Raw genomic sequence first — 14,153 nt, forward strand, 5'->3', positions numbered from 1 at the left:
CTGCTAGGAGACCCACATGAAGATCAAGTTTCTCATCTGCTACATCTGTGTTAAGGGCCCTAAGTCCAGCCCATGCATACTCTTTAGTTAGTGGTTCAGTCTCTGTGAGTCCCCATGAGTCCAGGATCTTTTACTCTCTAGGTCTTTTTACAGTGTCCTTGATCCCTCTAGCTTCCTAAATCCTTACTCAGGCTCCTTCCATCAGACTCCCAGAGCTCTGCCTATTTTTTGGCTGTGGGTCTTTGTGTCTTTTTCCAGCAGTTGCTGGATGAAGCCCCTCAGAAGATAGTTATGCTAGACTCTGGTCTGAAAGCATAACAGAATATCATTAATAATATCAGGGATTATATTTTATATTTTAATTTATAATTATTTTATAATTATCTTTATTATTTAAAATGAATGAGGACTTACATCATTTTACTAGAGACAGAATACGTTTGTCCTGTAAATGGGATTTTTCAATATACTTTTGTTTTATTTAAGTGTTTCCTTTACTTAAAATCTAGATAAAGATATGCTGAAACTCACCAATGTGAAAGGAATACACATATTTGGATCCTTAGCATGGCTTACTTTCTTAAGGATGTAAATTTTATTTTTGTGCTTGAGGGATAATCATTTTCCTTTTTTAAGTTATTCTATGAGTGCCCTTTAACTAAAGCTGACATGTACCCTATAATTAGTCCAAATATATTACATATAAACATGAGTAAATAGTCATGATTTATGTAAGCAATGCAGTCAAGATGAAGCTAGAAACCATTTTAAAATATTTGTATAAAACTCTTGAAACCAAATATGAAGACTCATGTTGCTGCAAACAAAAGTAAATAATTTTATCTCTCATTTTATATGTTAAAGTAAGATTAATTTTTTTCTACTATGTTCCAGTGTGCACTAGTATATGAATCCACAGCACCAGAAAGTCTGAGCGGGAAGGAAAACCTCCCTTTTATGAATGCAGGTACGTAACTCAATCTTAGATACTTGTGTTAATGCTATGTGAAGATAACTTTTAATTTATTATGAAATCTATGATATTGAACTCGGGCAGTGTTTTCTCAAACACAGTTCTGAGTATTAGTTTGCTCTATGCTTGAGGGAGCTGAACATAATGGATTATTAATTTTCTCTTTTCATGGAGGAGACAGGCTTGAGAGTAACTTTACATTCAATTCTAAATATAGTTTTAAATATCTTAATCCAGGTAACCTCAAGGGATTTGAAGAAGGTAATAAATATGTCAACAGCTTCTTTTCAGTTACCTTACATTAGGGAGGATAAGGCCAGTTCAGTTAATGTCCTAAAGGTTAGAGTTTTCAAATTTTTAAACCCCAGACTAAGTACTAGATCTTAAATAAGAAGTTCATTGTTCAGATAAAAAAAAATAAACAACAACAACAACAACAACAACAACAACAAAAAACCAAAAACCAAGCTACCTACCTACCTAACAAGATACTCATGACTTTGGCCTACGTGCCTCTCTGCCTGTCCTTTATTTATTTGTCTATCTAACTCAGCAGCTTTGGCAGGAATCTGTTGAATCCCCCTGTGGGAATTTTAATCTTTAGAGGAAAGGAACTATTGGCATTCTTCTCTGGGCTTTGCACTAATGTATTCTATGGAACTTGGCAGTTTGGAGTGAGTTATGGAGTCCTTACTGAGTGGAAGAGAATGTCATATCTACAATCTTCCATTTATATCTCTAGAGGTATTATTCACAATTCAGGAAATTCACTTATCTATTGTAAGATGCAAAAACCATTTGCATAAAGGTCTTCTCCCTTTCCTAGCTTGTTTATGACAATGCAAAGGTGAAAGTATGTGTTGGGAATCTTGGGATCTGAAGGGAGCAGAGAAAGCTCAAGGTGGAGCTTATAGGTCACTCAAACAGTCCTGCAAGCACCTTAGCTGAATGAGAAAACAGAACACTAGAAGCCACAGCAAGAATTTGTGAAGCTATAATTTGATTTTATAATTATATAATTCATACAATAAAGTTGGAAAAATGTTGGCTCCTTTTCATTGCTGTGGTAAAATATTATAATCAGAAGCAACTTAGGGGAAATTTCATTTGGGCTTATAGTTCCAGAAAGGTAAGAGTCCATCACGAGTCTTGTTGTGTGCCAAGGGTCACATGGCAGCAATCAGCTCTTGATGACCAAAGCAGGAAGCTGAGAGATCACATCTTTAACCAAATGGGAAGCATAGTGAAATGGAAGGACCTTCAGTCTATAAACTCTCAGATCCAACTCTCAGCCATGTATGCCTTCCAGCAAGGCTCTACCTCCCCAAAGGTCCATAAGCATCACAAATGCAACTAAGGAGTAAGGACAGAGTGTTCTGATACTTTAGCCTATGGATAACATTTCTCATTTAACCTACCCACTGTGTTTCTTTATTTCTATTTCAAGCACAGTCATAATAAGAAAGTTGAATTTCCTTGGGAAATAGAAAGTAGGGGCGATTAACTTAGAGCACAAAGAAGTATTGTGAAGAGACACCATGACCAAGGCAAATCTTATTAAGGAAAACATTTAATTGGGGATGGCTTACAGTGTCTGAGGTTCAGTCCATTGTCATCATGGCAAGAAACGTGACAGCAGTGGGCAACACTATGGACCTGTCAGGCACCAAAGACTAGCTTTCTTACGATAAGGATGGCCATTAGCCAGTGATGACACACATGGAAATAGAAGGTGCTTAGAGTGGCAAGATGCTTAGGGGTCGCGAGAATAAGTAGAGAGCACTTGAATCAGCAATGCATTCCTTACTCTCAAATGTGTAAGACACTTAAGATCCAGAATACAATAGGAAATTGATAACAGCTTGGCCCATATTTTTCTAGATCTTATGCTTCAGATATCAGATAATTGCATTTAAGTTTTGAATAATATAAATGTCTTTGAAAATCACAATGTAGTGTGTGTGTGTGTGTGTGTGTGTGTGTGTGTGTGTGTGTGTTTTGAGACAAGGCCTTGCTCTGTAGCCCAGGCTATCCCAGGACTCAAAATCCTTTTGCCTGTGCCCTCAGCTTACCCATAAGCAAGTTATAGGCAAGTTCAACTTTCAGCATTTTTCTATTTTACGTGTTTCTTTAGAATGTAATTGTACTGCACAGAACCACAGAACACTGGAGTAGTAGTCTACTCACTAAGACTCTATCCATATCTCAGGATGCTTTATGTCTGTAAACATACTCACCCTGTTCATTCTGCATGCTCATGAATTCCAACCAAAAGTCAGCTCTCCATTCTTCCTTTTTTACCCAGAACTAAAACTGCTACCTTGTCAATTATGCAATAACACTATTTTATGTCAGTGATATTGTTTTTATACTAGTTAAAATGATCTATGTCTGTATAACTATTACTCTGTAATTATAAAACTTGGGGCTATTTTGACTTAAAGCACTGGATTTTATTCCTTTTCTTTTAATTATTTACAAAGTAATGGTTTTTTACTACAGCATCCTTTCACATATCTTATACTTTGACCATATTCACCCTCAATGTCCTTTCTTGCTCATCCCTTCTCACTGACCCTTTACTTCCCTCAAAGTTCTTGTCACCTGTCAGGTGTGTTTGTCCTTTGCTGTTTTAAGCCTTGCTGGAAGGCATACATGGCTGAGAGTTGGATCTGAGAGTTTATAGACTGAAGGTCCTTCCATTTCACTATGCTTCCCATTTGGTTAAAGATGTGATCTCTCAGCTTCCTGCTTTGGTCATCAAGAGCTGATTGCATCCCATGCAATAAATATGCACCTCGAATTCCAGGATCCTCCAGCTATTTTCAATTAGCGTGTGCTAATATATTTATGTTGTTAATCAGATTCATAAGAAAGGTGGATTTCATGTGATCAGTGGTACCATCTTGTGAATGCTTTTAAATGCTTCAATTCTGTGCTTTGTTTATCTCCTCTCTTGTCTGCCTTAGATAAAGTTAGATAATCAAGGAAAAAAGATAGTATTGTCTGAGTAGAAGGATGTTGTGTAAAGATATACAGAACACCCTCAGCCATAGTTAATTTCCCACTATTCTGAAGCTGGGTGCTTTAATAAGCAAGGCCTTTTGTTTTGTCCTGTTTTGCTTGTCTTCTCATCTCAAACAACACAATCGTTAGTGCTGTCCCTTCTTACCTCATGAGGAAAGTGATGTTGGACACATGTGAGTTGTATTTCTGTGGAATGCACCTTAAGCACTGGAGCAGATACAGGGAGGGAACCAACAACCTGCCCACTCTTCCTTAGCCTGCGGAGGTGGCTCCTATCCCATGCTATCATGCAGCAGATTATAAGATTCCCAGTATTGTGACCAATTACATGAAGCAATGAATTATAAAGAGAAAGGTAATTTTGACTTATAGATTTGGAGTTTGTAGTCCAAGGTCAAGTAGCATCATTTGTACTGGGTCTCTGACTTGACTGACACATGGTGGGAACACATTATGGAGCAAATGGCTTACAATGAGTCAAGAAGGAGCAGGAGAAGGGAAAGAGGCCAGAAACTAGAGTTTCCTATTTTCTTTGGAGTCAATGTCTGCAGTCTTCAGTGACAAAAGGATCTTCAAAGATGTCTCATTTGTTAAATTTGTTATTGTCTCCTATTAACACTACCAGAGGGTCACTCATTTTACAAAAGGACCATTAGAAGACACTTATGACATCTAAACAGACAGTACACTAACTGTATACTAACAGTTGTATACTAGCAATCATGGTGCACATGTAGTACATGTAGTACAAATTAGAACATTGGAAGGAAGAAGTCGTAGACACTAAGGAAGACTTCTTGGAGAAAAAAGTTAATTCAGTTGATTTTATAGGAATGCTAACTGAAACTAGTAGAAAAGGGGTGGGCCTATCATTTGAGACAGATAAATGCTTTGACCAGAGGCATACTAATAAATAACTATCTTTCTCCATCTAAAATGTGAATTACCTTTTAGTTTTTCCAGTTGCATCCTGCCTTGACTTCACAGAATGGACAGAGCTGAAAAATACCCATTTTCTGGCCACACAAGGTCTAAATCCAAATTCTGTATACAACATTTACCAAGTGTTATTATTGGAATAGTTTATTTTGTTTATTCTTTATAATGGTGACTGTTATAGTTTTCTATTGTTCTTGACCTTGAATCAACAATTGAAAGACCAAGAATCCTTGATGAGTGAAGCAATGTTCTTTAACTCAACTTAGAACCAAAGATGGCCACACAATTTAGATGCCATAGTGTATCTAGAGAAACGTCACTATGGATTTCTTGAGAATTAAGTTTTATCATTAAGTTTAAAAAATATATTCATATGCATATATCTGTGTATGGATATATGTACTTGGTACAGGTGACTGCAAAGAACAGAAACATTGGATTCCCTGGAATTGGAGTTATAGGCAGCTGTGAAGTGTGGATAATTACTCTTAATCACTGATCCATCTCCAGTTCTATGAACTTAATCTTTGAAGAATTTATATCATACATGTTGCCTTTTATTAAAATGGTATTACTATGTTGTTTGTTTTTCTTTTATTTTCTTCTCCCTGATGGCAGTTTCCCTCCTTCACCTCCTCCAAGTCCCTCCTCATCTCCCCCATTCTGCTCCAGATGTACTCCTTCATTTCCCTTTAGAAAAGAGCAGCCCTCCTAGGGATATTAATCAAACATGACACAACAAATTATAACAAGACTAGGCACATATACTCATATCAAGGCTGGATATAGCAATTAGTAAGGGGAAAGATGTCCTAAAAGCAGGCAGAAGAATAAGAGATAGCCCCCACTCCCACGTTAGGAGTTCCATGAGAACATCAGACAACAGAACCATAACATAAGGTCAGAGGACCTAGCTCAGACCCATACAGGCTCCATGACTGCTGCTTCAGTGTCTGTGACATGCCCCTGTCCCCCATGTACCCTGCTAAGTTGATGGTGTGAGCCATGTACTTGTGGTGTCCTCCACAAAAAGGTGTCTGTCTCATTCTCTGTTCCTCTTTTTCAGCTTTCATTTTTCTTACTTTCCCTGCTTGTCAGTGTTTCTGTTACTCTGTATAGATTGTTCAGTTCTTGTCCAATCTAAAAAGAACTGAGTTAATTTTCAGATATGTATAAATCTAAGATAATTTTGAGGACCACTTGGTATCTAACTGAATTACAAAGACCTACCTTAATAATACAGGACACCATTTACAGAGGAGGCAGGATCTGTACAATCAGCTGAAAAAACAAAGCCATCAAACAACTGTATGATTGAGAGTACAGAATGAATGGATTCCTATGAAGTTTCCACAGAAAAGTAATGTATTCATTTTGGAAGATCCCAAACCAGTGAATTCAGATCCTATTTACATAAATCATCTTACCCTGCCCCTGAGACACAGGAGGGAAGTCAGGATGAGCACAGAGGTACTTCCCCTGGAGAAATATATTAAGAGAACACAATGTGCTTTCTGGCAATCCTTTGGACCTTGGGTCACACTTTACAATCCAGCTATCCCACCCATAACCCCACATCCTTTATTTCCAGGAAGAGATATGAGGATGCAAGCACCTCTGATGATTCTGATTTTTTCTTTTTTCTTTTTTCTTTATTTTTGCCCCAGGTTGTTGAAATAGTCAGTTTTTACATGTTATCTGTCTTGGTTTTGTTGAACATTTCCTTGGCATCTTCACTTTGAATTACTCAAAACTGTCAAAGCTTGGCTTTCATAATTGATGAATCCCAGGAAAAGCAGGTGGCATGCCACCTTTTAGCACACTCCTGTTTCAGAGTCTGAGAGAAATGATACAGACATTTGAATAGAGATGCTAAAATGACAGAAATCTTCAATTTACTCCCTGCTCTTGTGCTTTACTGAGGCTGGACCTCAAGGGAGTAGTGTATCAGTTGAGATCTGGACCTGTTTAGAATGGCACTCATTAAGGTATCAAAAAACATGGCTTAGTGCAAAACAGGTCAAGAGCTTTTCTCCAGGTGGAATCTGTCATATGGTGTTTTTAACCTTTGCTTTGGAAAAAGCATAATAAGCATGGAAATGAGAATACATATAAGATGGTCTTTAAAAATGACCCATGCAGGATTGGAAAGACAGCTTAGCAGTTTAGAGCATTTGCTGTTCTTGCAGAGTTTGGTTCTTAGTACCCATACCAGGCATCTCACAACTGCTCATAGCTACAGTTGCAGGGTAGCCAACACCATTTTCCAGCCTCCACAGGCACCAGCATATACAGGATGCATATGAGCACAAGCATGCACACATACACGTACACGTAAACATAGCAACATTTTTTGATTAAGTAATCCCAGTGGTGGGTTTGTATTTCCTAATGAAAGACACACACACAGCCTTTAATTTTAATATACCTTATAAAGCTCAATAGCAGGGCCACTGGCTAATCTCCATGTGGTTAATCTAGAGTTATTACTTACTAAGTTCTGTGTTCCATTTTGGCTGCTCTGGGCTGCATTCTCTGGCCTCTTCACATGGCAACCATGCCTCTCTGTCCTGCATTCCTCTCTAAAATGGCAACCCTCCTTTCCTCCATACTCATGGCACAGTGGACATCCCTCTTCTTCCTCTTCTCTCCTGGGTCCAAACTTGGGAAATTCCAAAAACCTACCTCTATCTGTCCTTCCCAGTTATTGGCTGTAGGCACTTTTATGTACCAATCAGAACCAATTGGGGGTAGATTCCCAGAAAATATGTGCAGACACTTGTGTGAGCAGTTTGGGGTACCCAAATTAACATTAGAATACAAACAGCATTAGGCCAAACCCACTACAGAAATGTGTCTCTTATTAGGTGCTGTGTAAGGGTTACAGCTCTAAGAGGAAAAGCTTTCACAATGGAAGCATGACGCCTCTGCTCTAGGGTGTGGGAAATATTTCCCCACTGCAAGTGTTACAGCTTTGCCCCAGGGTTCAGGCAGGGAAAGGTTTTCCCCAAAGTGTTACAGCTCTGAAAGAAAAGGTATCCTGGCAGTCTGGAGCCAAGGAAAAGATCTCAAAGTCACACCATCCAACAAGTCTTACACAAGACATTTTTTGGAAAGGAAAAACCCAGGAAGATGACTACCTCTGCTTGGGCCAGAAGTAGCAGAGAGCTGAGCAGAACCCAGGCTCTGTATAGAGTTTCTTGGGGTGGGAGGTAGAGCTTTCCAAGGTGGAGATTTGCAGGTTGGGTATTGGTGGGGTTTCAAGTATAGAGCATGGAATGAGCCCAGGAACTGAAAGGATTGATAGAATTTTAAGTCCAGAGTTTGGGATTTTTACTCTGTAAAGGAGGGGCTGGGTTGAGCCATTATGGCAGTTAGAATATTTTGTGAGTGGAACCTGGTGGTTGGAGGTCCTCGAGAGAGGGTCCTAGCTACTCACATGCCTTGAGGGGCTTATACATTGTACACTATTATTAAGGGTGTAAGCCTGTTGCATAGCCAAAAACACATAAACAAGAGGCATAATAGAAATTCAGAGTTCCAGGCCATAGTCATGCATTCATTTATACATCTAGTGCTTGTAGAACGGATGAAAATAAGAGTTGGTAGACACATTCAGTGTTTGGGTCCACTGTGAATGTCTGATGCAACTATCACCTTGCTTTCTTTTCTAAGCAGAGGGCTAGGCTCAAGCTCATGATCCATCATATGAGGTGTCCTTGCCTGATATGTAATATCATAAAGGAAAGGTGTTGAATTAAGTTGAATTGCAAAGAGGATCTTGTCATGTGATCGGTAGTTGGCTTCCTGTCCCTGTGACAAAACATCTGAGCAACTGAACTGAGGGCTCTACTTTGGCATACTCAATTGGCTGCAATATTATTGGGCCTGTGGAAAGACAGAACATTATAGTGAGGAGTATATGATGGAGTGAAGTGACTCAACTCCTTAAAGCCAGAAAGCAGAGAAACAGAGAGATGTGACTGAGAGTTTTCAAGACGTACCATCAATGATTTTGCCATCTTTCCACAGGACCACAGGCTGGAAACCTAGTCTTTAAGAGAGACTTTGAGAGACATTCCAGATGTAAAACATACCACATTACATCAGTGTTCTGAAATTGGCAAATATATAGTTTGATTTTGTTTTGGGAAACCTGAGTCTCAAATTTCAGCACCCAACTCTATAAGGTAGATAGGAAAATTCATGGAGTTCTCTTTCATGAGTGACTTGCCAGAATTGTGTGTGTGTGTGAGTGTGTGTGTGTGTGTGTGTGTGTGTGTATGTGTGTCTGTGTATTTGTGTGAGACATTCATGGAGTAGTTTTCTTTCAGGAGTGACTTGTCTGAGTATGTTCCATGTGTGTTTGTGTATATGTGTACTGTGTGCATAGTATGTGTTTGCCCATGTGTTACATGTATTTGTGTGTATATGTGTTTTCTGTGTGTTTGTGCAAATATGGTTTTCTGTGTGTTTGTATGTATAATTGTGTGTATATGTGTATTGTATGTACTGTATGTGTGTTTGTGTGTGTTCATATATATGAGTGTGGGATGTGTTTATATATATATGTGTGTGTTGTGTGTATATGTATGTGTGTGTCATGTTTGTGCATGTCCAAGTTGTGTGTTTGTATATATGTCTTTAAATGCCTGTGGTTTTGGCATGTATGTGTATATGTTTGTATGTATATGTTTGTGTGTATACTGCAAGTATGTGTTGTATATGTATTTGGTGTATATTTGTGTGTTTGTGTTGTATGCATGTGTTTGTGTATGTGGTGCATGTGTATGTTCATGTGCATGTGTGTGTATATGTGTATGTGTTTATGTGTGAGTGTATGTGCATGCATATCTTGTTGTTGTTGTTGTTGTTGTTGTTACGAGGTTCCTCCATCACCATCCAGCATCTCTGTTGACTCTGGATGATGTGTGCATAATGGTCAGAGGAGACTTTCTCTACTGCTCAGTAATCAAAATGGCCTGTTTTCTGCTTAAAATTTTTTCAACATAGGTTTGTATTTAGAAAACATGAAGAACGTTGAAATGAAAGAAACTGAAACAGAAAAGTTCAAAAGATGAAGGACTTGTTTATTGCTCAATAGACACAGTTGGGAGTTTTTCTTTGTTTTCTTACAGAACTCAAAATCTAAACTTTATGAAAAAAGTAATTGCTGATTTTTAAAGGGCAAGAAATATCCAAGGATCCTTTGTGTATGTGAGACAGCTTTGTAATTCCAAGAGGAGAAGTTTGAAGCACATGAAGTGGTTATATAATAACTAAGTGATTAACATTTTCATACATTACTAGGAAATCTTTTAGACATTTCAAATGTCGAGGTTTTGTTTTATAACAAAGAAAAAGATACATCACATTTCTAAACTCAGTATGTGTATAAGAATTTATAAGATTTTGCCAGGTGCAATTAAACCTGAGTGACCTTTCATTGAATTCAGTACATATTTCTTTTTTTCTTTTCTAAGTCTTAGAGATAGGCTAATAAATGTGATAGAATTTTTTTTTAATCTCTGAAATACTCTTACTTCAATAATGAATGAGATCATGTAGTTTCTAGATATAAATTTTCACATTCTTCTTTCAGATGAAAAATATAGTAAACTACAAGTATTTGTGATATAATCAGATTGATAACATTTAAAGTAATCATGACACTATCTAAACAATAATCTCTTTGAGCACGCATTTCTAGATTTTAAGTTATTTTCTCATTATGCTAGAAAGATGCAGGTGCTTTGTGACTTAGCTTGGTAGAAAGTCAGCCTTCTGTCTAATTCTTGTTCTGGGTATAGAAGTATTTTAGAAGGCTTGAATTTGTTGATTTGAAATGAGATATTTGGAGAATGCAGAGCTATGTCAATGTATAAGAATACAACTCACTGTGCAAGCATGAGAACCTGAGTTCAGACTCCAGCATTCACATACAAGGAGAGGTATAGCCATGTCTCTGCATGGCCAGCACTGGGCAGCAGGAGGAGAAATAGAATTGCTAGGGTCTTACTTCCCCCTAACTTATTGTGAGTTAGAGACACTGTCTCCATCAAATATGGTAGTGAGTGATAGAATAGGATACCTGATGTCCTCTTCCGGGCTCTGAGAGCACATGCACAGGTTTACTTATTACCCACACACGCACATTTAACACATACCCCATGCACACAGAGTAATGGTAGTTGCAGTAAAGCTTTTGGTAAGTTATATACATATTCATAAGGATAACTTTCAGAGTCTCTGAGAATAGGTGGTTATAGAGCATGAGTGTGAATATTCTCATTACAATGCTCAGGAAAGTCTTTTTTTAAAAAAATCTTTCTCAAGTAGCAAATGAGATATGGTATTTTCATTGAATTTTAAAGGTTTGAAAGATCTTTCCCATATTATGCCAAGAGTATTTGATCCATGTGCTGTGTGCTCAAAATTTCTTAAATTCTGATAAATTCACTTCAATTAATTATTTTAATCAGCTTTATTGGTAAGCTGGAGTCAACTTACTCTAGATACTTAGCTGACTGGTCATATTTGATGTTTTGCTGCCCATTAAGCTTTTGTGTATAAGTGTCATAATGGTATCATTGTCCAGTATAAATTGGAAGAGAACCCTGCCCATAAGTGTATGATTTGGGAATGTGCTGAGTTTGAAATTCATATAGAAGTATCAAGTATAATGTTAATGTCTAACCATTATGCTGTATTCTTAATGTTTAAACTTAAAAATTTTTAAACTTAAATTAAATTTTAAACTTAAATTAAACTTTAAATTAAAAATTTTTAAACTTTAAAAATTAAGAATTTTTATATTTAATTTTTAAATTCTTAATTTTTAAATAGATGTTCTTTAAACACTGGCTACCTACACTAAATAGTTCTTCCCAGTGTCAAGGATTTGCTTCTGATAATACATTGGCTTGGGGGGGTGCGGTTCTAGAAAGTGATATTGACTTATTGATATTTTAAGATATGTATTATATTGAATTTAATAGATCTTAAGCTAAAGAAGTAAACCTTTCTGATATATGAAAAATTTTACCAATAGGGCCTTTAGAAAAAGAATTTTATAAGTATTTATCATGAACATGTATATTGCCACTTATTTAAAAACATAAAGTAAGAATAATCAGAGAAGGCTCATAGATGTGCTCCAAAGTGTATTTTATGTGTATGTACTTGCATTTTCATCTATATTTATAGGGGTATATTTTTCATAAAACATTTAAAGGAAAAGGAATGAATAGGTAGTGAAAAAATACCATAGTTATATTACCTAATTGAAATTTTAGGTATACTTATCAAATTCCACAAAAGGTGTGAGTTTCAGAAGCTAATACCAAAATATAATGTTATGATGTAAAACATATACAATTCTTAAGAATCCAAATTCACTAATGGAGTCTGATAAGCAGTATTTTATTTATTAAATGGTAAACAAAACATTTCTCTGATTGATGGTTTTTTGACTGATTTTCACTTGGAAATAATTTACCTACTGCCTTTTCTTTTTCCATGCCCAGTGTTAAGGAATCCTGTGTGTAAACTATATAGATTCCCCACATCTGACAATAAGTGGATGCGAATCCGTGAGCAGATGTCAGAAAGCATCCTTTCTTTCCATATTCCTAAGGAATTGATTTCCCTTCACATAAAAGAAGACTTATGCAGGTAAGACAAATTAATCATCTTTCACATTTCCTCATGTCATTTCATTTGTGTGCTGTATTAAAGATATTTAACATGTACTGCATGTGATGGTTTTAAAATATGCAAATTAAGAAATGATCACATTGAGTAAATAACACATACATTACCTCACACACTTGTTAATGACTACCATTCCGGGGTTTTTCATCACATATGTTCACAAGATAATCTCGACCTTCACTGCCTAGTCTGGTGAGCAGTGGTCCTCCAAGGCTCTGGATCACTTGAAATAAGTCTGGTCCAAATTAAGATGCTCAGTGGCTGTACAGTGCACAGTAATCTTGAGTTCTTAGAGCCTGCAAACTCATGCAACCTAATGAGGGGACCTTAACATTCTTGATATGCATATCTCTCCCCATCCTCTCTCATCTCTATCTATCTATCTATCTATCTATCTATCTATCTATCTATCTATCTATCTATCTATCTATCTGTCTGTCTGTCTATCTACCTATCTACCATCTATCTATCCATCTATCTAGACATAGTTAAAATTGACTTCAACTACCTCTTCAGTTTTACTTTTACTGTTTCCAATATAGATAATCTTACATTTAAAACTATGGGGTTCTGCAGACAGTTTAAGTGATTTTTGTGAAAGCAGAAGGACCTCAATGTAGTCCCCAGTGTCCACGTTAAAAAGAAAACCAAGCAGGTGGCACAAACTGTAATCTCACTAATGGGGAGGCAGTGCCAGAATTATCTATGGATCTTGCTGGCCATCCCTGCTCACTAAGTGTTGAAGTTCCAGATTCTGAAAGAAATTCTGTCTCTGAAGAAAAGGTAGAGGTGACTGAAGAAGACAGCAAGAATAGATCTTTTTCTCATCTGCACTCTATATGTGTGCAAATGCAGGAGTACAACACACCACACACACAATTGCATGTCTGATGTTATTTTGTATCTTGGGTTACATTTCATATGCAAAGCTTTGTAGTGAACTACTATGACAAGCTCTGACCCATGGCTTTACCTCATCAGTTTAGGATTACTCGTTCTTTGGCTCCTATTTGAATTAAAGAAGAGAAGCTTCATCTCTAGACAAACTTAGCAAGGCTTTAAAACACTTGTTGATTTAAAAACCATTTAAGATAACTGATAAAATATGTTAATTGAAAATATTTTTTAACAAGGAAACCCAAATCAATTTCTATAATAACATAGGAGGATTTGTGAGTTTATTGGTTTGTAAGAGAATCTCTGAACCATGACTAATTAGATAATCCATTTCTCTGCCTTTTAAATGAGCCTGTAATGACTTCAAAAATGCAAAATACTGTACCATAAGAAACACCTTTAAGGCCCCAAATCTCAGATAGCTGGCAGTGTTTTATAGTTATATAATTCTATTATTACTGAAATATACAATAGAGAGTGAAATGTCCTGTGTTTTGATTCCTGCTTTTGTGCCAACAACCATACATCTATGACTAATGGTATCATGCCATTTTGTAGACTGTGAAGTACCCAGAGTTTCCAAATTGATCTATTCCAGAAAGGG

At 36.8% G+C, this 14,153-nt stretch overlaps 1 protein-coding gene across 23 annotated transcripts in view; it reads left to right on the top strand.

Annotated features, from left to right (window-relative positions):
* Inpp4b (inositol polyphosphate-4-phosphatase type II B) overlaps positions 1-14,153 on the top strand; it is a 752,337-nt gene that overhangs the window by 535,594 nt on the left and 202,590 nt on the right. For all 23 annotated transcript variants that reach the window (XM_031340451.1, XM_031340446.1, XM_031340450.1 and 20 more), the window contains 2 exons: positions 895-967; positions 12,466-12,613. In XM_031340451.1, coding sequence (XP_031196311.1) covers positions 895-967; positions 12,466-12,613 — 221 coding nt within the window. The remainder of the gene's footprint in view (positions 1-894; positions 968-12,465; positions 12,614-14,153) is intronic.

Source organism: Mastomys coucha, unplaced genomic scaffold (genome assembly GCF_008632895.1).
Source record: "Mastomys coucha isolate ucsf_1 unplaced genomic scaffold, UCSF_Mcou_1 pScaffold22, whole genome shotgun sequence".
NCBI lineage: Eukaryota > Metazoa > Chordata > Mammalia > Rodentia > Muridae > Mastomys > Mastomys coucha.